This window comes from Bos taurus, chromosome 4, assembly GCF_002263795.3.
Source record: "Bos taurus isolate L1 Dominette 01449 registration number 42190680 breed Hereford chromosome 4, ARS-UCD2.0, whole genome shotgun sequence".
Classification (NCBI taxonomy): Eukaryota; Metazoa; Chordata; class Mammalia; order Artiodactyla; family Bovidae; genus Bos; species Bos taurus.
In genome coordinates, this window is record NC_037331.1 from 116,792,615 (window position 1) to 116,818,480 (window position 25,866).

A 25,866-nucleotide genomic window follows, 5' to 3' on the forward strand; every position below is an offset into this window, starting at 1 on the left:
AGAGCCGTGCAGGAGGTTGGCCGGGGACAAGCACGCTGGAAGAAGGCAGTGGGCAGGGTGCCCTGGAGGCATCACCATCTCACCCGGAGCAGGCACTTGTTGTCCGCATCACCCACCTGGCCAAGGGACCCTGGGGAGCCCGATGCCAACCTCAGCCCACGGAAGAGCTGCTTTTTAATTGGCCTCGAGTCACTTCATCTGTTTGTCTTCTGGGGCTGTCTGCCTTACAGCACGGATATTTGCATTTCACCCCATCAGCTGGCCCTAAAATCACAGGCTTTCCGAAGGCTGCAGACCTGCAGTTGTCGAGGTGGAGCCAGCCGTCCAGTGAGACCGGTGTCGTGGGAAGACTGCCTCCCCCAGTTAGCCGCTGCCCGAGCTGGAGCAAGTTAACCCCATGCAGGAGCCTCAGCGGCCTCCTCTGGGAGGTAACTGCGGCAAAGAGCAGGGTAAGCGTGCAGCACCAGCTCCCAGGCATGGGTCAGGCTCTGGCTGAGTTACGGCTGTTGGTACTCATCCCCTGGCTCCCGGAAAATGCCAGACCTGTAACAAAGAAAAGGGTTTCCGTTTCACCTCTCTGACACTGGGTGTCCGAGACCCTCCCAGAAGCAGGCCTGTTAGCACGGCCATCACGGAAGGGGCCAGGGTGCTCAAGGCCCAGGGGTTGGGGACGGGGCAGCTGTCACCCTGGTGAGTCTGCACACCCTGTGGGGAGGCCTCGTGGCTGCAGGCAGGGCTGATGCTGGCGCTCGGCTCCGGTCGGTGCTGCCCAACACCCCCCATCGGCAGTCCAGTGTCACGATGAGTGTGAACAGGCACGGGGGCCCTCAACTGACAGTTGTTTGCTGGCCTAAGGGGTCTTCTGAGAAGGGGAGGCACCTTGAACCCAAAGCCCCCTCCTTCCACTTTCTGGAGGTGTCGGCAGGCATGAAAAGCCATGGAAGTGGATGGTGGGGAGCCCGTGACTCACGTCAAGCACAGGCAAGGGGGGGGGGTCCCAGGGCAGGCGCAGCCCAGAGCCCCCTCTTGCCTCCTCAGTGTCCCCGCCTGTCCTGCCCACAGCATGCTCCTTGGGGCCAGGGCCTGGAGAGGACTGTCCCCGACATTCTCAGCAGTGAGCGCCCCCTGGAGCCGCTGTGCCTGGGGGCGGGACGGGGCCCTGGACCAGGGACACTCTCCCTCCTCACATGGTTCACAGTGGGGCCGTGCTGAGCTCTCCTGTTTCCCAGGTGAGGAGAGGGGAGCAGGACTGGAAGGGCTTGGTCCAGGCCCACTGGCCGGTGCCCTGGGTGGATGGACCTGTGTCCAAGACTCCCAGCCTCAGGATGCCCCGGGCAGCTTCAGGTCGAGGCCACACGTGGTCCTGGGACATCCTAGGGGTGAGATCGGGTGGGGACAGGGGCGGGCTGGGGGCTGTGGCTCTGCTGTCTCCTGTCCATCCTGAAGGCATCACCGCGGCACCTGCGACTGGACCCATGGTGACCCTACCTATGATGACTGTGGCTGTGGTGACCGTACCTGTAACGACTGTGCCCATGGTGACCCTACCTGTGATGACTGTCCCCGTGGTGACCGTACCTGTGACGACTGTGCCGTGGTGACCCTACCTGTGACGACTGTCCCCGTGGTGACGCTACCTATGACGACTGTGCCCGTGGTGACGGTACCTGTGACGACTGTGCCGTGGTGACCCTACCTGTGACGACTGTCCCCGTGGTGACGGTACCTGTGACGACTGTGCCGTGGTGACCGTACCTGTGACGACGGTCCCCGTGGTGATGGTACCTGTGACGACTGTGCCCGTGGTGACCCTACCTGTGACACCTGTCCCCGTGGTGACGGTACCTGTGATGACTGTCCCCGTGGTGACCCTACCTGTGACGACTGTGCCCGTGGTGACCGTACCTGTGACGACTGTCCCCGTGGTGACGGTACCTGTGATGACTGTCCCCGTGGTGACGGTACCTGTGACGACTGTGCCCGTGGTGACCGTACCTGTGACGACTGTCCCCGTGGTGACGGTACCTGTGACGACTGTCCCCGTGGTGACCCTACCTGTGACGACTGTGCCCGTGGTGACTGTACCTGTGACTGTGCCCGTGGTGACCCTATGGTGACCCTACCTGTGACGACTGTACCCGTGATGACCCTACGGTGACCCTACCTGTGATAACTGTGCCCGTGGTGACCTACAGTGACCGCACCTGTGATGACTGTGCCCGTGGTGACTGTACCTGTGATTTCTGTACCCATGGTGACCAGGATTTCCCTCCCCTCAATCACACTGAACCCCTGAGCTATGTCTCCAGAGTCAGGATCTATTTGTACAAGTCTAAAGGCAGACTCTTATTCTTTCAACAGTAGAACCAAGAATATTTAATAATTCGATGCAGTTGGGTATAGAAACTGTTCTGAGTGCTGTTTATAATTCACAGTTAATTAACCTTCCTCTTCGAAAAGAAGTACAAAAACTTGAGACCTAATTTCTTGATACACATTGTTTTTGATATCCATTATTTTTAAAATGTGTTTCCACTGAATTAAGAAATAATTATGCAGACTATCTCAGACTGATTAAGGTGACTGTTGCTCTGTTAGAATTTTCTTTGAAAATATGTATTATAATGAGCTTTTGTGCAGTGCATCCTACAAGAAAACATTCCTGTCATCTAATTTTAAAGCTAAAGCCAGTATATAGAAGAAATGTTACATATAATTTGAAGGCAATAATTTTGCTTTGCGATGAAAAATTCTAACTTTCAGAAGAGGACACCATCGAGTCAGCACTTTTAAGAAACCCTTCATAAATACAAACAGTTTTGGTTGTAGTGCTTGGTAGTTAAGTCACTGTCTCATTAAAATTCCAATTTCAGAATCTCAATCATTTTTAACTTCCTTGTGAATATTATTAACAAGATGATCAGCTTCAGCAAAATATCAGGAAGAAAAATAAAACTGTCTAAGAGCATTAAAAATCATTGTAGAGTTGGGTAATAACATTCTACCTCCAGTCACTATTATAGATTATTAAGTTAATATCAAAGAGTATTATGGCAAAACATTCTCTTTTAAATGGAACAGTTTTAGGAGCTGAATTTAAAACCGTTTTTGGTCATCGCCTGGGCACAGATGGCAGACTGTCTGCAGGGCTGCCTGCCTGCCTGGCAGGTGCAGTGGCACGGGGTGGGGGGAGGTCTGAGATCTGCATGAAGCCCCCACTGGCCCAGCTCATTCATCTCACCTTCAGAGGCTCAGACAAGTGTCTGAAATCTCGACTCTTTGTGACCCCATGGACTATAGCCCCCCAGGCTCCTCTGTCTGTAGGATTCTCCAGGCAAGAATACTGGAGTGGGTTCCCATTTCCTCCTTCAGGGGATCTTCCTGACCCAGAGATTGAACTCTTATCTCTTGCATCTCCGGCATCGGCAGGCAGGTTCTTTACCACTGGTGCCACCTGGGAAGCCCGATCAGTGGCTCAGACCCCTTCCAGAACCACAGGTGGGGGAGAGATGGAGCTGAAGGAGATGGAAAGCTGGCGGAGACGACGTCAACTCATCTCTCAGCGCTTCCCACAGACATGCTCTTCTCAGGGCCTCACTCTGTGATGTGGGCCGGTTATCTACACTTTTATCCTTTTAATTTCCTTAAGAGAAAGGTAAAGATAGGAACACCTACTCAAAGTGGTTGTTTGGAGGAATAAATGAACACTTACAGAAACACACACATACATGCACATGTGTACATGTACACACATGCATATATGTGTGCGTGCACATGCATACACACGCGCGTGCACACACGCATACATACACAATACACACGCATACGTGCACATGCATGCACGTGTGCACGCACGTGTGCAAATATACACACATGCAAACACGCATGAACGTCTGGCCTGTACGTTTTGATGGGAAAAAGGAAAGAAGGATGATTGACCCAGACGGGGGGTTAAGGGTCACAGTGAAGTGCTTTCTGCATCTGGGCTGCCAGACAAGGTAACCTCCACTTTCCTCTCCATTTTGCCTGGATCAGCCCTGCCTTCCTAGCTTACTATCCTCGCTGGGGTCTTGTTAATTACAAAAAAAGAGAAGTGGGAGGACTTGCATGCGGGTGGTCTGAGGGTTGTTCTGTGGCAGGCAGGGTCAGCTCTGCAGGTGCTTTACAAAATGAGCACTGGAGAAGCAGCCACCCTTCTTGCCCTGCACGTCTGGTGTGTCTGCTGAGCTTGCTGTTCCTGACGGGGCAGAGACAATCCGCCAGGACCTCTGGGAAGCCTGAGCCATTTGCTTTTTCTCTCCTCCAGTTACCAGGAGCCACAGCAAGGGTGTTCAACAGTGAGGGTTCCCCGATGGCTTAGTGGCTCTGTCCCGAGGTGCCCAGGCTTGCCAGGCGCGAGGCTGCGCCGCAGTGGCCCATGCTTGGTGGCCACATCAGTCCGGTCCGAGCTCATCTTCCCTCTGAACCGCTTCTGCTCCCTCAGTGGGTCCCTGACTGCAGCGGCCCAGGCTGACACGTGTTCCGTGATCATAATAGATGCTGTGGCAGACTTGCCAGTGCATTTATGTATAAGAACTAACATCACTCTCACATGATATTTAAATGCAGGCTGAGATCCTGCGGTGAGAACCCCCCTTCCCTTGGCAGCCTGCCCCAAGGCTGAGGGAGACCAGACGCTTGTGTTCAGGGCACATTTTTCCTGGTCCCTGGTCAGGTTTCCCCTCTTGTGTGAGATCCTCAAGGCAGAAGCCAACCTCCCAAGCCTCTTCTGCCCCCAGAGCATGCACCCCAGCGCCTGAGTAGCTGCTGCTCAGGGTGGTCTCCGGGGGAAGGTCCTGGGCACATAGCCGGGAATGTCGACCTCGAACAAGGGCCCATGACCGCACTCACTGATGCCAGCGCATTGGGGGCTGCAGAGCTCACCAGAGGCCGTGGGTCGTTCCAAGGCCGCCTCCAGGACCTTGCGGGTGGGTCAGGGGGAAGGTCAGGAGATGCTCAGAGAGGCCACGAGCCCAGGAGGAAGGGCCTGAACACGTGTCCTCCCCGGGCACCTGCCGCACTCTGCGCCTCCCACCACCTCCCGAGTGTGCCCGCTGCAGCCAGGCTGGTCCAAGCTCACCGTTTTCCGGCAGATGCGGCCTCGGCAACCCTCTGCTCATGGCTGGCGGGTACTTTGCCAGAAACTCAGGAAACAGGGTGGTGTTGGCTCTGGTGGTGGACATCCTGGAACCTGCTCAAAGGAAGCTGGTCCACATCTAAGCCAGGGCGTGGGAACAGGCTGTGGTGCAACGTCAGAACGTCTGCAAACCCATGCCCACGACTCGTCACACGTGGACCAAACTGTGTCGATGTCCACCTAAATGTCAGTGCAGTCTGTGCAGGTGCTGTCATGATGAACACACACAAATTATTTTAGAAGTCGTGTTAGGCGCTCAGTCGTGAGGCCATCAGGAGGAGTAAGTGAGCTGTTACCTGGAAAGCGCTGAGCAGTGTCTACTGCATGTTAAATATTTGTTCGACCAAAAGATGTCCCTGAATCTGACCGGGGTTCAGCAAGGGTCCCAGGCAGAGCGGGTCCCCAGCATGTTGGGTGGAAGTTGAGGCAGCCAACTTGATCCAGGCCTAGTGGAGGCTGGAACATTGCAGGTCAGGGCCTGGGGACGCAGCCAGGCAGACAGCATCGTGTGTGTGTGTGTGTGTGTGTGTGAGCATGTGTGAGCACCAGTGAGGGGGGCGCTGGGTCCAGCCCAGCTTGTTCTTAGGGCTAAGGCCAGAGCGCAGCCCCCTCCTGGTCCGGTCTGGCTTGGAAGGTCCCCCCGCTGAGTTTCAGGGCAGAATTCGGCGACTCTCTCCTACATCATCCGCCCAGTGAGGAGCTGGCTCTCTGGGGGTCATGACCCAGCATAGTCATGACCTCGTGCAGATTCCTGCAGCTGCCGTAACAGAAGACAACAGCGCGGCTTTAAACCGCAGGGATTTATTGTCCCAGCTCTAGGCGCTGCAAGTCTGAAGCCGAGGTGTCTCTTCCAGCTTCTAAAGGGGCATCCTTGCTGATCCTCCGCTTGTAGACGCATCATTCCAGGCTCTGCCTCTGCCCCCAGAGGGCGCCGGCCTGCTCTGACTCTCTGTCTCTTTACTTGTCCTTGGGAGGTGCCAGTCATGTTGGATTGGGGCCCCCACCCTCCTCCAGAGTGCCCCCGTCTTAATATGCATCCTACTTACATCTGCAGTGACCCTGTTTCTGAACAAGGTCACCTTGACAGGTACCAGGGGTCAGGATGTCATTATTTTTAGGGGACAGTTTCACCCACAACACACCTTTAAGTGGAACCTACTATTCTGTTCAAGATGGCATGCTCCCCGCAAATAATTTGGAAGCCTATTTCTTACGTACTGATGGACCTGTCAACTAAAAAAGTGCACAGCCTAAAAGATGCCTGGGTTGTGCTCAGTCCTGAGTCGTGCCTAACCCTCTGCCATGCCATGGACTATAGCCCACCAGGCTCCTCTGTCCATGGCATGTCCCAGGCCAGAGTACTGGAGTGCGTTTCCTCCTCCAGGGGATCTTCCCAAACCACGGATCAAACCCGCGTCTCCTGCATTGGCAGGCAGGTTCTTTCCCGCTGCACCACCAGCTGTCTCATTCAGGGACCTTACTGAGGACGACAGCCTGGGAGACAGCCTCTCAGTGGCTCCGAGGGACTGTTCCAAGGAGGGAAGGAAGAAGCCAGGATATGTAGGAGTTTTTTCTGGAAAATAATGTAATCAAGCGTCAGAAGAGTACTGTTCATCGCCAAGACCAGACCTCTCGAGATGGTGACCGTTGCGTGTCTCCCTGTGTGGACGATGAGGGAGTCTGGGCTCACTAAAGTCATTCCCAGACAGCGTCATCACTGCCTAGGGCCAGCATCCTGTCCTCCTCCACCCTGGACTCCCTCGGCCCTGCTGCTGGCTTCACAGCTGCAGCATCCTCTGTTTATTGCCATGGCGGGCGACATTGTTTGCCACAGACCACAGACATGCATCTCCAGAATGCAGGGCCTGTTTGATCAGATGTCATGTATCAACTAGCCTGTGAGTTTGTGCAGAAAAGGGATTTGTGCCCTTCCCCCATCCCACTAAACCGTGACTATTCTGCCGGGAGTGGGACCCAGGTATCTGTAACAAAAGCACACGCTATTCCCACATGCTTCCCTGAGCACCTCCTTAAGGGACTGTTGTTGCTGTTCAGTCGTTCAGTCATGTCCGACTCTTTTTGACCCCATGGACTGCAGCAGCCCGGGCTTCTCTGTCCCTCACCAACTCCTGGAGCTGCTCAAACTCATGTCCATTGAGTCACTGATGCCATCCAACCATCTCATGCTCTGTCGTCCCCTTCTCCTTTTGCCTTCAACGTCCTTCCCTCCATCTTTCCCAGCATCAGAGTCTTTTCCAGTGAGTCAGATCTTTGCATCAGGTAACCATAGGGTTGGAGCTTCAGCATCAGTCCTTCCCATGAATATTCAGGACTGATTTCCTTTAGGATTGACTGGTCCGAGAGACTCTGAAGAATCTTCTCCAGCATCACAGTTCGAAAGCACACCCAGCAAGAATTATGCAATGACCGTGGTGGCCTCTCCTTGTCCTCCATCTGAAAAACAATCTGGAAAATTGGAGAATTCCTCATCTTGGAGGGACCGGCCTTTATCACCTTGAGCCCTAAAGGGACTTTGTCCTCTTGGACCTGCCCATGTTTGTGCAACCTGAGTGACAATATTCGCTTCTTTAAGTTGTGGTGACAAGACCTAGGGGAGTGGGCCCAGATGAAGCTGTGAGCTGAAGCTGCATGGATGGAAATTTCTTCCTCTTCAAGTGAATGTCCAGAGATGCATCCTTCTTGCTTGATTCCAAGAAGGTCCCGGAACAGGTCAGGGCAGTGAAGGAAAACTGTACCCTCTCGTTCTCACAAGTTATCTGTACTTCAGAAGGCAGTTTCTCCTGTTGTTCCAAGGCAAGGGCTCATGCAAGTAATTTAGTTGATGAACTAGTTTTTTTCCCTGCAAAACTCTGCCCATACACTACTTTTGGTTCATGGCATTTAAACCAACTGCATCATTAAGCTAGAAGCCTGAAGAAAACATTTGCAGAGTGGGGACGTTCGTAATGAACGGGGAAATGTCACGGTTTCATCTGCCTGGTCCTTTTCCCCGTAGTTCATTATACTTAATTATCTCTTTAAGAAGCAACTAACTCACAGGAAAATAAAAACACCCAGGAACGATGTGTTTAAGAGCGTTTGGAGAGAATAAACCGAAGCTGCCCTTTGTGTATGGCCTGCCTTTGGCATGGAGGCATTTCTCTTTCGTTAGCGATCGTCTCGCTGTGGGATGTTGAGTATTTGCCAACATAGACAGCAGGCCCTTGTCACTCCTGAGCACTCTGGTTTCCAAGCCACCCTCTGACCAGCACATCTCTCCTCTGAAGCCTGTGGTCCTCTGCATCATGTGCTTTGAGCAGTGCATTGAGCTCAGTGACGGACTCGGCATCTGCTAATGGACGGGGCAGGAATAGTGCTTCTCAGCCCAGCCTGGGGGCTCCTTTCTCCCCGATCTGGCTCTCGTCCTCGCACGTGGGACCCCCTGCCCTGTGCTGGCCAGACCGCAGCAGCAGTGTTTCCTTCGTGTCTGAAGGCAAGTTCTGGAAACGAGGTGGAGGCATGACGGACGGATGAGAAGCTAGCGGTGTGCCCTCCCACGCTCCGTGCCCCTCACCAAACCCCGGGCCCGTCTGGGAGTGAAGGGGGGCCGGACCCCGCAGGCTGCTGATTCTGTCCCTTCTCTCGCAGGGAGTCAGTCGCTCGGGGTCAGAGAAGCCGCACACGAGTTGCGTGTCTGCAGGTCTGTGCTGCCAGTATGCTCCTGGGTGACGCTTCTATCTAGGCACCTTACTGGCACCGCTGGTATTTTCTGGAGGAACAGGCTGTGAGCGCTGCAGTCAGGCTCGAGCCCCTGATTTCAGGTGGATGATGCTTGCCTGTCCCCACCCCCTGCCCCATGCATTCTGCTTGCTCCCGCTGACTCCCCTGTATTCCCTTGTCCCTCCCTGACGTGCTCACCTCCCCAGCCCCCAGCACTGGTGTGGTGGAGCAGGGTCTCCCACAAACCACTGCAAGTGGTGCCTGTTTTCCCCAGCAGCCAGTCTGCTGGAGTCCATCACACCAGCCAGACAAGTCAGGTGGTTCTGCAGAGAGTCATCTCTGCGTCACCTCCTCCCAAACCCACACCTGAAAGTCACTTTGCTGGCTGCTGAAGACACTGGAAAATTACAAGCCCTGGAGAGCTCGCTGGCTGCACTTTTTTTTTTTTTTGCCTCAGCAGACCTTTGGGTGTTTTATCGGCTCTGGCAATGCTTCTGAGTCATTTCTTGGGGTGCCGCAAGGGCAGAGTGCCGGCAGGGTCGGGGTGTTAGAGGCAGCTGTGTGCCCCTCCACTGACAGTGGGGAGCTCATTCGGGGGCCCCCCCGGTGGATGGCAGGACGGGGGCCCCTTAGGCATCCTTCACGGACCCGCCGCACCGCAGGCCTGGGGTGCGTCTGGTGATGGGACTCAGGCGTGCCAGGCACTTCCTGGGAGACAAGACGCTGCTGTCTGGCGCTGCTCCTGAGTCACAGGGGTCGGGGTCTCTGCAGGCTGCTGGAGACCAGGAGGGAAGCCCCCGGGGTGGGGGGTCGGGGGCACAGGAAGAGTTATTTCAGGGAGGCCGGCGCTTCATGAAGGGAGTCCCTTTTAGCTCTGCAGTGGCAGGTCCGGCAGGACGTTTCGGTTCCTCCCACTGAGCCCACAGGCTGGTGGAGCCCACAATGGAGGGACGGACTGCCCATTGGCCAGCCCCCCAGGGGGAGCAGGAGCTGCAGGGCCCCTAAACTGGGCTGCGGGACACCCTTGTGGTCCCTGCAGCAGGGCCCTGACCCCCTAGCCCACCCCGTCTCCGTCCTGCAGCCGGCGGGTCCCCGCCTCCAGCGCCACCTCCCTCGTCCTTATTCTCACTCTAGCCATCCCCCGGAGTCTGAGTCCCTCATTCTGCTTCCTCTGTGTGACTTCAGCTGTTCGACTGCATTTCTGTCCCTGCGGGCTCTCAGAGCCGGTTTGTGGTCTACCCCAAATAATGACCTTGGAATGGGACTCACGCTGGGGGGTTGTAGAACTGTGCTGACCATTATTTTAAAAACGAATCCGGGGGAATTCATTAATAAAACACACACACGGTGTCCAAGGAGGACCCCAGCCTCAGAGCTGTTTAGCCCTGAGGTGCTTCTCCAACCCCAGCGCTCTGATGAGTGGCCCCTGGGAGGTGCCCTCTCTCTCGGCTTGTTCAGAAGGCAAGGTGGAATCATTCTTTCCGGAACAGACATCAGATCCTATGGGACTCCTCCCCAGTGAGCTCACTAGTTAACCCAGACTCCGTGACGAGGAGGAGCCGTGGGAGTGCCCGGTGGAGGCTGGGCCCGTCGCTGTTTCCATCTCGGTCTCCCTGGAGAGGGGGCCATTCTGGGTCTCTGCCGCAGGGAATGTGATCACTTCCTTCCATCAGGGTGAGGGGCCCGCTGGGCTCTGAGCATCGCCTCCCACACAGCCATGTGCCTGGGGCCTCAGTGTGGGCCTGAGCCCTCGGTGTCCCCTGCTCATTGATTTCCTGGGATTCAAGCTCCAAACAGTTATGTCCTCACTTGGTCCTGCCGGGGGCTCCCTGCTTGAGACGAATGGATCTCCTCTCGTTTTGGTTTTCTGATCCCCTTAAAGTAATAACTCACACACAGCAATAGTAAGTCAACTCAGAAAGGACCTCATAGGCTCATCATGCTCAAATTGTGCAAAAAAAGGAGAGTGGTTTTTGGATGGTTCGTCTCTGCTCGGTCGGGCCTTGATTGACTGGGTTTGCTGTGCTGGGGTTCGGTGGTCAGCCCAGGTATGTCCAGAATGACAGTGCACCCGGGCACGGGGAGGCCTCCTCAGAGGCTGTGAGGAGGCATTTGTCCCCGGGGGGCTCCCAGGTGCCCTCCCCCGTGCCTTCACATGTCTCTGCTTTGTCTGTTTCCTTAGAGGAGATCCTGAAGACCCACATCGCCCACTGGTGGTCTCCGGACGGTACACGGCTCGCCTACGCCACCATCAACGACTCACGCGTGCCGGTCATGGAGCTGCCCACCTACACCGGCTCCGTCTACCCCACCGCGAAGCCCTACCACTACCCCAAGGTAGGCGGGAAGCCACGCCGGGACAGCCTCTGCATACATTCATCGGCTCCCCACCCCCTCGTGGAGCCGTGGCTCTCACCCGTGCTGCGAGCAAGGCAGTAAACAGAGGCGGGATTAATTACGTCCCATTACACTGCATTAAATTCCCATCTTTGCGGAGCTGAATCTGTCAGCAGGTTTACTTTTTTTAAATGACGGAACTACCGTTAGTCATTTGTCCAAGCTTCAATCCCAACCGATATACATCACCTCCCTTGTGACTCCGTGGTGACAGAAACTCACACTGCTCACGCTGGGGCACTCTGTCCTCTAACTCCTTTAGCAGGTTCTGGGGGGTCAGAGGGTCCCCTTGGCTCTGGGCTGCTCTGCACCTGGCAGTGTGCTGACCTGTACTGTTTCAAATTGTTCCCCAGATCCGTGTGTTGCCACAAAAAGCCAGCAGAACAGCAAGGCTGCAGGTGGATGGCAGGGGGTGAGGGCAGGGAGGCACGGATGGCCACACCTGGCTTTGTTAGTAAACCGCAGCGTGCCAGTGTGGGGGCAGGGCCTGCTGCCTACTCAGCTGGAGAGAGGCCAGGGCCCCGCCTGCCCCTCCAGTGACAGGGTCCCCGGGTTCCCCCCGGGGCTGCCCCAGAAGGACCCGTCCAGCCTCTGCCGACCAGCCCTGGCCCCGGCTCCCCAGCCACCGGAGGGCTCTGGGAGCTGACGCCACCTGCTGTCCAGAGATACAGGACCCTCGGCCTGCAGTTTGCAGCGAGGGGCAATGGTGCCCAAGCAAGGGTCCCAGGGTCCCAGGCCAGAGGAAGGAAGCGCCAGGTATATCAGTCAGCTCGGGCTCCGTAACAAGCACCACAGACCGTGCTGCTTAAACAGCGGACGTGTGTGTCTCACGGTTCAGGAGGCTGGGAGCCAGACATTGCCTAGAAAGGGAACAGTTTCCCTGCTGAACCCTTTCATGGGAGTCCCCCCAACCTCGGAGTGATGGGATGACCTGAAACCTAGAAAACTGCAACCAACTGACTTTACCGTGAGCTCTGGGACAGGTCTGTGATTGGAATTATGACACCCCATGTGGCTCGGGACTGGAGTTTCCTGTTTTAGTAGAAAGTCAGCATGTTCTGACCAACAGAACTCAGATTGGAGCCACAAACTGCTGACCCGTCTGAGCCCTGCCCTGTGTGGGTTCTGCCTTCCCCCTCACCCTGACACCCCGTCTGCAGGGGCGGAGGAGCCAGAGTCAGACCAGCAGCCTAGTCTTCTGCCCTGCCGGCCAGCGCTCGTGCAGGGAGGGGACAGAGGAGAGTGGCCTCTCCCCGTCCCCGCCCCATCTACCGACACTCCCCCTGAAGGGCTTCGTCCTCCCCACACTGAGCCTCTCGTGTCTCCCAGCAGACTCAGCACCCAGGCCGGTCCAGGTGGGAGGTGGCTCTCACACCTCTCTCCCCTTTCCTCCCAGGCCGGCTGTGAAAACCCCAGCATCTCCCTGCACGTCATTGGCCTGAATGGACCCACGCACGACCTGGAGATGACGCCGCCTGATGACCCGAGGATGAGGTTTGCATCCTTCGTTCAATTACGCGACGACAATAACCGTGAGATCCATGTCTGCTTATGTGGTCTCTGTGGGCTCAGATTGCCAATTTAAACATCCAAGGAAAAGGCACATTTTGTACCGTTTTCCTGGCTGCTTTATGGCTTGGTGTTCTGAGAGAGGAACACCTGTCAAAGCCGCTGTGATGTCTTACCTCACGTCAGGCTCAGATCCTGCCCCCCAGAGGCTGGGCTTCAGGGGGGCAGAGGGGATGGTCAACCACACGTGTCCAGTGGGGGCACCTGGCCTGCACGTGGAGGACTTTGGGGTTCACCCTTCAGATGAACAGATGCACCTTTCCAAGACGTCCAGGTAATTGGACCTACTGTGCATGGGACCCCATTTTCAGAGCCTCACTTTAGAGCAGGGGTCCCCAGCCCCCAGGCCACAGAGCCGTCCTGTTCCTGTTAGGAACCGGGATGCACCATGGGAGGTGAGTGGCGGGCAATTGGGAGAACCTCTGTCTACGCTTACAGCCACACACCATCACAGCACCACCCGAGCTCTGCCTCCCCAGTGAACTCAGTAAATGTAATGGCCTTGAATCATTCCAAAACCATCCCTGCACTCCGTCCATGGAAAACCTGTCTACTGCGACACTGGCCCTGGTGCCAAAAAAGGTCGGGGAGCGCCGCATTGGAGCATGGCTGCCCTTTACCAGGCCTGGGGACCAAGCGGGAAGTCATGCTCCAGCGAAGCCAAAGCTCCCAGGTGGCATAACAACCATGCAGTTGGTGGGACATATTGACAACGGCATCCATCCTGTTATTAGTAACGACTGGCTCAGATGGATTTTACATTCCAATCAAGAAAGCTGAGTAGAGTCTGACTGAAGGGGTCTGGATTTCAGTTTCATCTTGTCCCAGAGTCCAAGTGGCCTGGGGACTGGTTATACTTCCAGAGTTTACTAATAGCGATGTTAAACCCCACTCTGTTGAGAGTATTGATGGGAGACCCAGAAAGGGAAGGGGACTGGGCTGGCCCCAGCTTCTACTCACTCATCGATGCTGCAGGCCTGTCCACGGGCCCAGTTAAGCCGAGAATGATCCATCCGGAGGCTCAGCAAATACCCAGCCCACATTTTGCCATAACGGTAGCCTGGGTCCTCCCTATTCACTTACAGAATTCTGCATTACTAGTAGCCCCTGGCAGCTTCCAGAAGGGCGGGTGCAGTGGCCTCAGCCACTCTGGCTCCTGCGCAGGCCCAGCTCAGGGCTGGACACACGGACGCTTGGAGCTGCTGGTCCGTAACGATGTGGGCGTCTCCCGTGGAGGCTTCATTGCTGTCCCTGGTAGAACCCATCTGCCCACGGCCACTGCAGGACACACTGAGGTTCTTTCGGCTCTCCCATCTCTAGGCGTGTGTAAAATCACTGGTCCTCAGGAGGACAGACCCAGCCCAGGGCTCCCCTCTGCCTGTCCCTCCCAGCTGTCTGTCCGTCCCAGCCCTGGAGTGGCCACCCTACTCGTGCAGCGGGTCCCAAGGCCTCAGTCTCGGATGGCCCCTCCTGGGAGATCGGGCCCTCAGTGTGTCCCAGAGTGGAATCAACCTGGGCGATGCTATTCTTGACAGGACCCACTCTGGTATTCTTGCCTGGAGAAGCCTCTGGACAGAGGAGCCTGGCGGGCTACAGTCCATGGGGTCGCAGAGAGTCGGGCACGACTGAAGCGGCTTAGCGTGCGCGCATGCATTCTTGCCGGGATAGGAGAAACACTGCAATCATTGCTTCGTCTTCTCTCCCGAGATCCGTGTGCTTTGCTGTCTTCCTGCAGTGCCATCCCTGTCAGGCCGCCTGGGGCCTGGTCCACCACTCTCTCTGAATTAATATGGAAAGTCACCTGGAAAATTTAAGCCATCTGTTTGAGTTAATTGAAAATCTCGTTTAGTCCATTTGGTGATGCTGTTTCTGCAGGCTTGATTAGCTTCAAGGACAGTGAAAAATTAGCCTCCATCAGGGCTGCCGGGATGCGGGCCTCGGGGCCTCTGCTCTGCAGCTTCCCGAGCTCAACACAGCGATGCTTTCCCAGTGCCCTGTAACCTGCGGTGTGTTCATGTCGTGCTTTCTCGTCTCCTTCCCCATCACAGTCTTGGGATTTTTCAAAGTGAGCGCGGATCTGTCAGAAATCACGCAGTAAATGTGAGCAGCCGTTTAGCAAGCATTTATTATTTGCGTCCATTAGGCTGAGAATTTAGCGTGAATAAAATATGGAGGTTATTATGCAGAGGAGGGATTGGCCTTGAAGGAAGCATTAGAAGCAAGTGAGGACTGCAGGCGTGAGAGGGGCTGTGTGAGAGCAGGGCCTGGACGAGGCGCCCCCCGCCGCCCCCCGCCAGGTCTGAGGCTTTCTCTCCCCGGCATTCAGCGCCTGAGGACCCTTTGCGGTGGGGGCTGCCTTCTGCATCACAGAGACTTCAGGCATATCCCCGCCCCTCCCCACTGGATGCCAGCATGACCATTGAAGACGCCCCAGGACAAGACTGAGAACCACTGGTTCCGAGTGAAGGTTCACATGCTGCCGCCCGGGTCCAGATCCCGGTTCCGAGCTCCGGGGCGAGTTCCTGCTTTGTTCCGGTTCCTCATCTGCAAGACGGGGATGCATGTTAAGAATCGAGGGTTCATTCCTGTGGGTGTCGTGAGGACCAGACAGAGCACACAGCACAGGCGGCTCTCCCGTCTCGTGCCGGAGTCCTGCCTGCTGGCCACTGGCCCTCCGCCCTGCCCTCAGAACTTCAGGGCCATTTCTGACTGCCGGTCCAACATCTCCCCTTCAACTGGTCAGGTTGTGATTCTCAGAGAAGGTAAACGAGCAGGTGTCAGAGGTTTTATTTAACTCACTAATTAACCAGTGGGGCATTAGAACCAGTCCAGAGACAGTTGAGAAGCTCGGTGTGTGTGGACAGTCTGACAAGAAATATAAGGTCAAGCTTGAGGGTTACAGATCCCCCAGGGCCCTGACTGTAACCTTGGGGCTCTCTGACCCACCAGACAGAAATCCATGTGAGATGTCCACCCCAGCAGGGCTGCCCAGGCCATCACAAGGCAAGCCGGGCATTGCACAGGAAGATACTCAGCGGCCTCACTTGCTCTTTGCAGGTCTCAGATAAATCCTCTATCTATCTCTAAATGATATCCGAAACTGGGCTTTCCTGGGGGCCCAGAAGTGAAGAATCTATCTGCCAATGGAGGAGATGCAGATTCGATCCCTGGGTCAGGAAGATCCCCTGGAGGAGGGCATGGCAACCCACTCCAGTATTCTTGCCTGGAGAATCCCCATGGACAGAGGAGCCTGGTGGGGTACAGTCCAGGGGGTCACAAAGAGTCAGACACGACTGAAATGACTAACCATGCACACACGTGTGAAGCTGAAGCTCCAGTTCTGGGCTGGGCCCGGCACGTGGTGTGAGCTGGGTTTGCTGAATGGGCAAATTAAGTTTAAAATTAGCCAGTAAAGTCCTGTTTCAATAGGATCCTTGTAGATACGGATTTCTTTGGTTGTCCTGGAAGCAAAACTTGACAGATACTTGGCCCTTGCTGACGTTCTGCCTTCTCAGTACAGGACGCTGTAGAGACCACCATTTACCCGTCCTGGGCTTGCAGCTGGGACCCTCACAGCAAGACAGATTAACAAGAGGGAAGCACAGTTTATTCACACGTGCCCTGCACACAGCGTGGGAAAACATCTCAACCCGAAGCCGCTCAAAGCATCGACTCACAGTGCAGCTTTTACAGCATCGTCCACCAGGAGCAGTAAACTCGTAGAGTTACCAGGACCAGGAAGCAGGTTCAGGGTTCCCAGGGCAGCAGCTGCAGGTGGTACATAAACCAGAGGGCCCCGTGGGGAAGATGGGCCCTCAGGCTCCCCGGTGCATCTCTGGGCCAGTGAGAGTCTGCCTCCGGGAAGAGGAAACTATTTCCTGCCTTGAGGCAGAAGCAGGGGGGCTTTGCTGAGTTTGCTCCCTCCTAATTGCCTTCAGCTCAAAATAATTGTCAAAAAGGCATATTTTGGGGTGACCTAGTCTGGTTTCTTTCAACACTAGAGGCACTAAATCTAAAGAAGGTAAAAGGAAGACACTTACTTTGTGGAGGGATGGAAAAAGGAAGGGAACCTACGTAATGCCCTCAACAATCTAGGCAAGGATAGTCAGAAGTTAAGTACCGCAAGATAGGCATCAGTTCTGTTCAGAATTTTGCTACAAGACTGGGAAATCAGGGGAGGAAGAGGGGTGGAAACAGGCAGGATTTGGCCACTTGGGGACACAAAAGAGATCATCTGGACCAGGAGGAACGTGCAGGTCGGCTCCTGGGTCGGGTGTGGCCCAGTCTGGTTGCGTGTTAGTTCCACACTTGTCCTTCCCTCTGCCCTTCTCTCAGGAGCCAGGGTGTATGTCTCACAGATGTGGCTGGGTCCCCTGGGGCCTCACACAGCCCCGCCATGAGTGCCCCTCTGCTGTTCCACAGAGGCAGGGCCGAGAACCCAGAGGTTACGGACAGGGTCTGCAGCTTCCCTGGTGGTGCTAGTGGTAAAGAATCCGCCTGCCCATGCAGGAGACGCGGGTTCCATCCCTGGGTTGGGGATCCCCTGGAGAAGGAAATGGTACCCACTGCAGGATTCTTGTCTGGAGGATCCCATGGGCAGAGGAGCCTGGCAGGCTGCAGCCCATGGGGTCACAAAGAGTCGACAGCTGATTCCACACAAAGCCTGAAATGTGCCCTGGGACTCAAGCCAGGCAGGACCACCCGTCCCTCCACGCAGCCTCCACAGGGAGATGCGGAGAGCCCAGAAAGGCCAGGGGCCACTTCCTGCAGACGGGTCAGGGCCCTTCAAGGGGAGGAAGCAAACGTTTCCCATGTCAGCTGTCTCCCCTTCATCCCGCGCACTCCCCACCCTCTGCTGTGGCTCCTCAGCCAGCCCCACTCCCCTGCAGGGTTCCGGGGGGGCTGACTTCTGGGCTCCCCAGTCCTTGCCCTGGCAAAACCTACTGCCTTCCGCATGTGCCAGGCACTCTGGTGGGCCCATGACGGCCCCTCCATCAGGTGACGGGGTCCAGGCGCCACGGCAGCTCCAATTCAGTAGCCGCGTGCAGGGTGGCGGCCAGGGGAACAGGTGATGAGTGCCGCGGAGGGCGAGGTAGCCCTGCGCTCACAGCCAGAGCAGAGCCAGGGCCTCCATGGGAAAGGGTTCCCCACAGAGAACCGGGAATGGGGGTGGGCACGGGGCCCAGGGATGGGGCGCGCCCTTGTTACTCAGGGCACAGTGATCCCTCCTCTCCAGGAAGTGCACCTGTGGCAGGGCCCGCGGTTTCTGCAATTTCACAGGGAAGCCCGGCTGCGCTGATGAAGCAAGCGCAGCTGCCTTTTGCTGGTTTCCTTGCGGGTCCGTTGAGCTGGGTGTTGAATGAAGACGTACCAGAGCCCCGACAGGGTCATTTTGAACTGGCGTCGGACTGCGCTGGTGTGTGTGTGTGTTTGTCTCCTCCTGCAAACACTCCGTCAGATGCCATCGGCCAGGGTGCCCGTCCTGCGTCTGGTGGCCGCGGGGCTGATCACAGAGCCTGAGAAGGGAGGCTAGTGCCCGGTGCCCGACGGTCCTGGGCCAGGCGGGCTCTCCCCGCCCCCCACCTCTCGCTTCTGTTGTTTCTCCTCCGTTTATTCACCTTACGGTCCAGCACCAAGACCTAGATGTGCCTGGCGCGGGGCTAGCCATCGTCGGTCAAGTGCAGGAGCTCTCGTTTACCTGTCCTTGTCCTTTTCACTCTCTGCCCCCTGCCCGGCCCCACCCCTTAGGCCTTTAAAACGCCGAAAATGTGCTGTGAGCAGCCTCTCCCCGCGTCGACGCTGGTTAAACGTACGGCGGTGTGCGTGCTTGCCTTACGTACATGGCGCTGGGATATGGATACAGACGCGCAGGTGCAGACGTGTGTTGCCTGCGTGGGCTCCTGCCGCCTCTTTTTCCTCTCGGGACTCTGTAAAGACCTAGCACACGGGTGTGTGTGCGGCTCACTGCTTCCAGCTGTGCACGTTCCCGGAGGCTGGCACTCTCAGGGCACCCCCGCCCCTCACCTGCTGCCTCCAGGCTCCTCCTGCACCCTCTCCACCCGTGATGCGCCCCCTTCCAACCTCGAGAGGAAATGCCGCGTCCTTCTGCCGGGTCAGTAAGAAGTGTGGGCTCCCTGGGAGACTGGCACACTGGATCCAGAGCAAGCCTTTATAAGGATCAGAGGTCATCAGAGCAACGGAAACATCACAGAAAAACAGGGCCTTTGTTCCTGAGGACCTGAGCACCACCCCCATCAACAGTTAACCGCCACCTCCTCCCTGGTGGCTCAGCTGGTAAAGAATCCGCCTGCAATGCGGGAGACCTGGGTTCGATCCCTGGGTTGGGAAGATCTCCTGGAGAAGGGAAAGGCCACCCACTCCAGTATTCTGGCCTGGAGAATTCCAGGGACTGCATCGTCCATGGGGTCCCAAAGAGTGGGACACAACTGAGCGACTTTCACTTTCACTTTTCTTTCTATTTTCACCCCCACCCCCACCATCAACACCCCCAGCAGGACCTCTGCCTCTGCCTCATCATCACCACCTCGATCTCCTCCACCAACACCTGCAGTTTCACCACCGACATCACCACCACCTGACTTGCCGGTTGTTGCTTTTTACTTAGGGGTAGAAGCGAGGCTCCAACACAAGATTCCTGACACCTGACCGCCGCGCGTGTCCTTGTTCCAGAGCTCTCGCATCTGCCGTGTTCCACTTCGTGCCTGCCCTCTCAGGTGGCCCACACAGGACCATTTCTGTAACTCTCCCCTTCCTGGTTTTTTCCAGTGGGGGTGTGGCCTGGGTTTGGGGGGTTTTAAACCTCCTCAGGTGATTCGGAAGTGTGAGCAAGGCAGGAAGGCCCTTCTTGAGACCTGGAAAGGAAGGTCCGTGTCATTTTCTTTATTTTTTTTAGTAATTTCGTTTGTCTATTTTGGCCGTGCTGGGTCTTCATTGCTGCACAGGCTTTCTCCACTTGTCACGAGTTGTAACGCACAGGCTTCTCATCGTGCTGGCTTCTCTTGTTGCAGAGCATGGGCTCTAGGCACAGGGGCTTTGGGAGTTGCAGCATGTCAGCTCAGCAGTTGCGGTTCCCAGGCTCTGGAGCACAGGCTCAGGAATCGTAGTACCCGAGCTTAGTTGCTCCGAGGCACGGGGGATCTTCCCAGACCTGGGGTTGAACTTGCGCCCCCTGCATTGCAAGTGGATTCTTTACCGCTGAGCTATCAGGAAAGCCCTGTGTCATTTTCAAATCAAAGATGCTGCCCCCCACCTCCATCCCTGAACCTGCCATCTGACTAACATATTTCTAATCTTCTTTCTTTATATGAATGACTGTGGGAAGATACGTGTTTCATCTGAATTTGATTTCCAACTTTATTCGAAGGTGTTTGGGGGATGAATTAGAAATGCCCAATGCTGTCTAATGCCCGCAGAGTGAGACCTCGCTCCGTTTACCTCATGTATTAAGTAGTGAACTGGCCACCAAAACATTCACATGACCTCATCTCAGGGAGCCGTTCAAGGGGCTTGGCGCAGCCAGACAGCCGTTGCGTTTGTGGTATCAGATCGGGGTGTGGTTTTGTTATCCATGAGGGCAAGAAGCTCTGCATGGTGACTGCAGAAATATGGAAGGTCCAGTCTGGAGAAATGCTGCTTCTTTATTCTACTGATGCTTTGGAAAGGGGGTTCTCAATGTTACTGCTGATCACAGGTTTCCAGATTCTCATCCATCAAAATGCCTCATGCTTTAGAATCCTGGGAATCTGGTCGTGGATGCCAGAAAGATAAACTTCTGGTGAAGAACACATGTTCTCCATGGTTGTGGTTTGTGTTTAAAGGGAAGCGAGATCATTCTGAAGACCCTGTCCCTAGATATGCAGGGACTGAGTCGTGTTTGGCAGACTTAGAGCAGGAGAATAGCCCGTGCTTTCCTCCTCATCTTAGCAGCCAGCCCTGCAGTGCGGCCAACACCTCAGATGGAAAGGAAAGGTCATGTGGTCTCTTCCTATGTTGAAAGCGAAATTCTGGGGCCTCCCTGGGGGCTTTGTGGTAAAGAATCCACCTGCCAGTGCAGGGGATACAGGTTCGATGGCTGGTCCGGGAAGATCCCACTCCCACGTGCCGGGGAGCATCAGAGCCTGCGTATGAGAGCCACAAGTGTGGAGCCTGTGTCCTAGAGCCTGCAGGTCACAGCTGTGAGTGTGTGTGCCGCAGCTCCTGAGGTCCCTAGAGCCCGTGCTCTGCACCAAGAGAAGACGCTGCAGCGAGAAGCCCGTGTATCAGCTAAAGAGTAGCTGCCACGCGCGACAGCTGAAGAAAGCCGTGCAGCAGCCAAGACTCAGCACAGACAAAACAAATAAGTAGGCTTGTTAAAGAAAGGAAGTGAAATCATGGACGCTACATCAGATAGCAACTTATCTTACCGTCACATCCTCCTTATTCTGCCTGCAGAGATTTTTGTGCAATTAAGAGGCTGCTCCCAGGGTCAGGTGTGGAGCCATATACTTGATCACAGCAGCATTTGTCATTTGATGTCGTTTCCGTTTGTTCAGTGATGCTTTCTGTTACCATCTTCCTTGTTTTAAAACTGTCCTCTCAAAGGATTTTTCGCTCCAGCCTCACGCAGGGGCCGACCCTCCCTGGAAACGCCAGCATCAGTCGCAGGCCCTTGATTTCGCTGGATCAGCAGGCCTTTCGCCTCCCTGGCCTTCGCTGCCGCGTGACTGTCAGAACCTCTGCCAGAACTCGGAATACCGAGAAGCGACACGGCACATTAGTCCCTGCACGGGAGACGCTGCTCTATTAATATTTGACGGGAAACAAATGGGCTAATAAAAAATTCATACACTGCTCGGCAGGAGGGGTCGCTGTGTTCTGACTTGAAGGCCCATCTGGCTGGAGATTCGTGAGGAGGCTGTGGAATTTTCTCGGCCAAGCTGTGCTGTTTCAGCAGCTGCGGCTCCCACATGGCTCCTCCTATCAGGGCAGTCCTCACCCCGTACTGAAATTTGGGGGTTCTCTGTCTCCCCACAAACAGGGAGCTCCCCTACAACCAGGCTTTGGGCCTCTGCCTGCCAGCATCTGGACCCGTGTCCACGCTGAGCCCTAAGTAAATGCTCTTTGAATGAATGACAGTATTTATGGGCAGATAAAGTGCTTTAGAATAAAGAAAATCAGTGGCATTTCTTCCAAGAACCTTTGCATCCTGTTAATCATTTCGTTTCATGTTCTTTTTAAAACACAATTTGTCCAGCCCTCGAAGCATGATTTTCTATCTTCTGTGATTATCAAAATGCTTCTGTGTCTCACTGCATCTCGACATTGGATCAACTCTGGTGTCTCTCACAGCCCAGCTCCATCTCACGTTCTTAGATTCAGTTCGGCTCAGTTCAGTCGTTCAGTCGTGTCCAACTATTTGCAACCCCATGGACTGCAGCATGCCAGGCCTCCCTGTCCATCCCCAACTCCCGGAGCTTGCTCAAACTCATGTCCATTGACTCAGTGATGCCATGCAACCATCTCATCCTCTGTCATCCCCTTCTCCTCCCACCTTCAGTGTTTCCCAACATCAAGGTCTTTTCCAGTGAGTCAGTTCTTCCCATCAGGTGGCCAAAGTATTGGAGTTTCAGCTTCAGCATCAGTCCTTCCAATGAATATTCAAGACTGATTTCCTTTAGGATGGACTGGTTGGATCTCCTTGCAGTCCAAGGGACTCTCAGGAGTCTTCTCCAACCACAGTTCAAAAGCATCAATTCTTCGGTGCTCAGCTTTCTTTATGGTCCAACTCTCACATCCATACAAGACTACTGGAAAAACCATAGCTTTGACTAGAGAGACGTTTGTTGGCAAAGTAATGTCTCTGCTTTTGAATATGCTGTCTAGGTTTGTCATAACCTTTCTTCCAAGAAGCAAGTGTCTTTTAATTTCATGGCTGCAGTCACCATCTGCAGTGATTTTGGAGCCCCCCAGAATAAAGTCTGCCACTGTTTCCATTGTTTCCCCATCTATTTGCCATGTAGTGATGGGACCAGATGCCATGATGTTAGTTTTCTGAATGTTGAGTTTTAAGCCAACTTTTTCACGCTCCTCTTTCACTTTCATCAAGAGGCTCTTTAGTTCTTCTTTGCTTTCTGCCATAAGGGTGATGTCATCTGCATATCTGAGGTTATTCATATGTCTCCCAGCAATCTTGATTCCAGCTTGTGCTTCGTCCAGCCCAGCGTTTCACATGATGTGCTCTGCATAGAAGTTAAGTAAGCAGGTGACAGTATGCAGCCTTGGTGTGCACCTTTCCCGATTTGGAAGAAGTCTGTTGTCCAATGTCCAGTTCTAACTGTTGCTTCCTGACCTGCATACAGGTTTCTCAAGAGGCAGGTCAGGTGGTCTGGTATTCCCATCTCTTTAAGAATTTTCCACAGTTCAAATGCTATTTTTTCCTCTCCTTTAACTGTGACCAGGTTTCTCTTTATTCTTTAGAACCTTATCTGCTTACCAGTTCACTTATTAACTCAGAGAACGTCTAGGGAGAGCAGAAATGGAGGCAGAGACGATCATATGGAACACGGCTGTGTCACCAGATGGTCTGCCCACCAGAACCGCTTGGCTCACTTAGTTTGGTGGTTCCCCAACTGGGGCACCAGTTAGACCAGTTAGGTGCCTCAGCCATGCCCAGGGTCTCAGATTCAGTTTGTTTCCACCACTTCCCAGGTGCTGCTGGTCTGGCGGCCCCGCCTGAGGACCACTGACTCTGGTCATTAAATGTAGGGGGCAGAGACTGTTTCTCCTCCAGGGCCCAGGGGAGCAGTTCCGCTCTGGTCACCTCTCTCTGGACAGGCCCCGCCTCCCCGAGCGCAGGTGGCAACGCGGGTGCCTGCTGCCCAGGTGTGCCCAGGCCACCCTTGGGGCCCAGGAGATGGCCCCCATCTCCACCCACACCCCCGCTCCTTGCAGGTGGCAGTGTGTGCGTGTGCACGCTCAGTCGTGCCCGACTCTGTGCAGCCCCACGGACTGAATCCAGCCAGGCTCCTCCATCCATGGGGTTCTCCAGGCAAGAACACCGGAGCGGGTTGCCATTTCCTCCTCCACAGGATCTTCCTGACCCAGCGACTGAACCTGCATTTCTTGTGTCTCCTGCACTGGCGTGTGTGCTAAGTCAACTTCAGTTGTGTCCGACTCTTTGCGACCCCATGGACTGTACCCGCCAGGCTCCTCTGTCCATGAGGTTCTCCAGGCAAGAATACCGGAGTGGGTTGCCATTTCCTCCTCCCGACCCGGGGATCCCGACCCAGGGATCAAACCTGCGACTCTTGCATCTCCTGCATTGGCAGGCAGATTCTTTACCACTGAGCCACCTGGAAGCCCGTGTGTGTGTGTGTGTGTGAGTAGGTGAATATATATGTGTGAAAGTGAAAGTCACTCAGTTGTGTCCAAATCTTTACGATCCTTTGGACTATACAGTCCATGGAATTCTCCAGGCCAGAATACTGGAAGGGGTAGCCTTTCCTTTCCCCAGGGGATCTTCCCGACCCAGGAATCAAACCAGTGTCTCCTGCATTGCAAGCAGATTCTTTACCAACTGAGCTATCAAGGAAGCCCTATATATATATATATGTGTATATACGCATTTTATTTTCTCTACTGGTTACCTTTATAAACTGAAACAGTACTCTTACAAGTTTCTCTTGTATCACATAAACTACAGGCAAGAATTTTAACAACCCACTTGGTAAAATGGATCTCAAAGTCCTGCCCTTTCCTACAGGTCCATTCTCTGCCCTTCCCACCTAGAAAATTCTTTTTAATATTTTTATATCCCTGAAGTTGATGCCGTTTCCGTTCTTCCCCAAACCCAAACTTTCCTTATTTATCTGTGGGTTGATTCTGAAAGACTACAATCAATAAACAGCGTAACTTTACCATAAGTAATTGTCTGTCTTGGTAGCACTAAGTAGCATCCTATGACTGTGTCTCTTTTTTGTTCAGCTTTTTGTTTTTCCCTGAGTTTTAAATTGCCTTTATTTTTATTTGAGCTATTTTATTTTATTTTATCTTATCACACCCTCACCATTTCCCCCCAGACTCCAGCAGGTACCCTGTTGCTCTGCCTCCTTCCCCACTTGCATCCGTGCAAGGCCGCTCCGCCGCCCCGACTCTAGTCTGGACTCACTGTTCTTTTTCACATTGGCGCTGTGCCACCCAGGGAGACCCCCTCGCTGCTCTCTGTGTTGGTCTCACATCATCTTCTTTCTTGATTTACTTCCACTTCCGTCTGGAGTACGCCCTCCAGATGCTTTCCTAAGAAAGAACTATGGGAGGTAAACTTTCTGAGTTCTGCAATATTTTAATATGTCTCTCTCACATCTGTTGAAAACCTTAGTTGTATGTGGGATTGCAGCTTGAAAACCACTGTCCCTCATTTTGGGGGCTATAATTCCATCTCGTGTCCGGTGTTGCCGACGACAAACCCGATGTCAGTCTGACCCTCATTCCTCTGCAGATTATGTCTTTTTTTTCCCCCACTGAAAGATATTTGGATGAACTAACATGTCTAAATGTGGGTCAGGTTTCTCTGTTTTCTCTTGCACCATCTGTCTCATCCAGACTCTCCCAGATGGTACTCCTGTTCAGCCACATTTCCCAGCCCTACATTGCTGCTAAGTCTGCTAAGTCACTTCAGCCGTGTCCGACTCTGTCCGATCCCAGAGACAGCAGCCCACCAGGCTCCCCTGTCCCTGGGATTCTCCAGGCAAGAACACTGGAGTGGGTTGCCATTTCCTTCTCCAATGCATGAAAGTGAAAAGTGAAAGTGAAGTCGCTCAGTCGTGTCCGACTCCTAGCGACCCCATGGACTGCAGCCTACCAGGCTCCTCCATCCATGGGATTTTCCAGGCAAGAGTACTGGAGTGGGGTGTGGGGTGCCATTGCCTTCTCCAACCCCATACTGACTGCACCTCAACCTCCAGGTCCCCAAAATTCTCTCTGGGGTTGACTCGGCAGGCATTTCA

At 54.6% G+C, this 25,866-nt stretch overlaps 1 protein-coding gene across 5 annotated transcripts in view; it reads left to right on the plus strand.

Annotated features, from left to right (window-relative positions):
- DPP6 (dipeptidyl peptidase like 6) overlaps positions 1-25,866 on the plus strand; it is a 1,065,758-nt gene that overhangs the window by 958,754 nt on the left and 81,138 nt on the right. For all 5 annotated transcript variants that reach the window (XM_024990441.2, XM_024990444.2, NM_174040.2 and 2 more), the window contains 2 exon segments: positions 11,079-11,233; positions 12,690-12,787. In XM_024990441.2, the coding sequence (XP_024846209.1) occupies positions 11,079-11,233; positions 12,690-12,787 (253 nt within the window).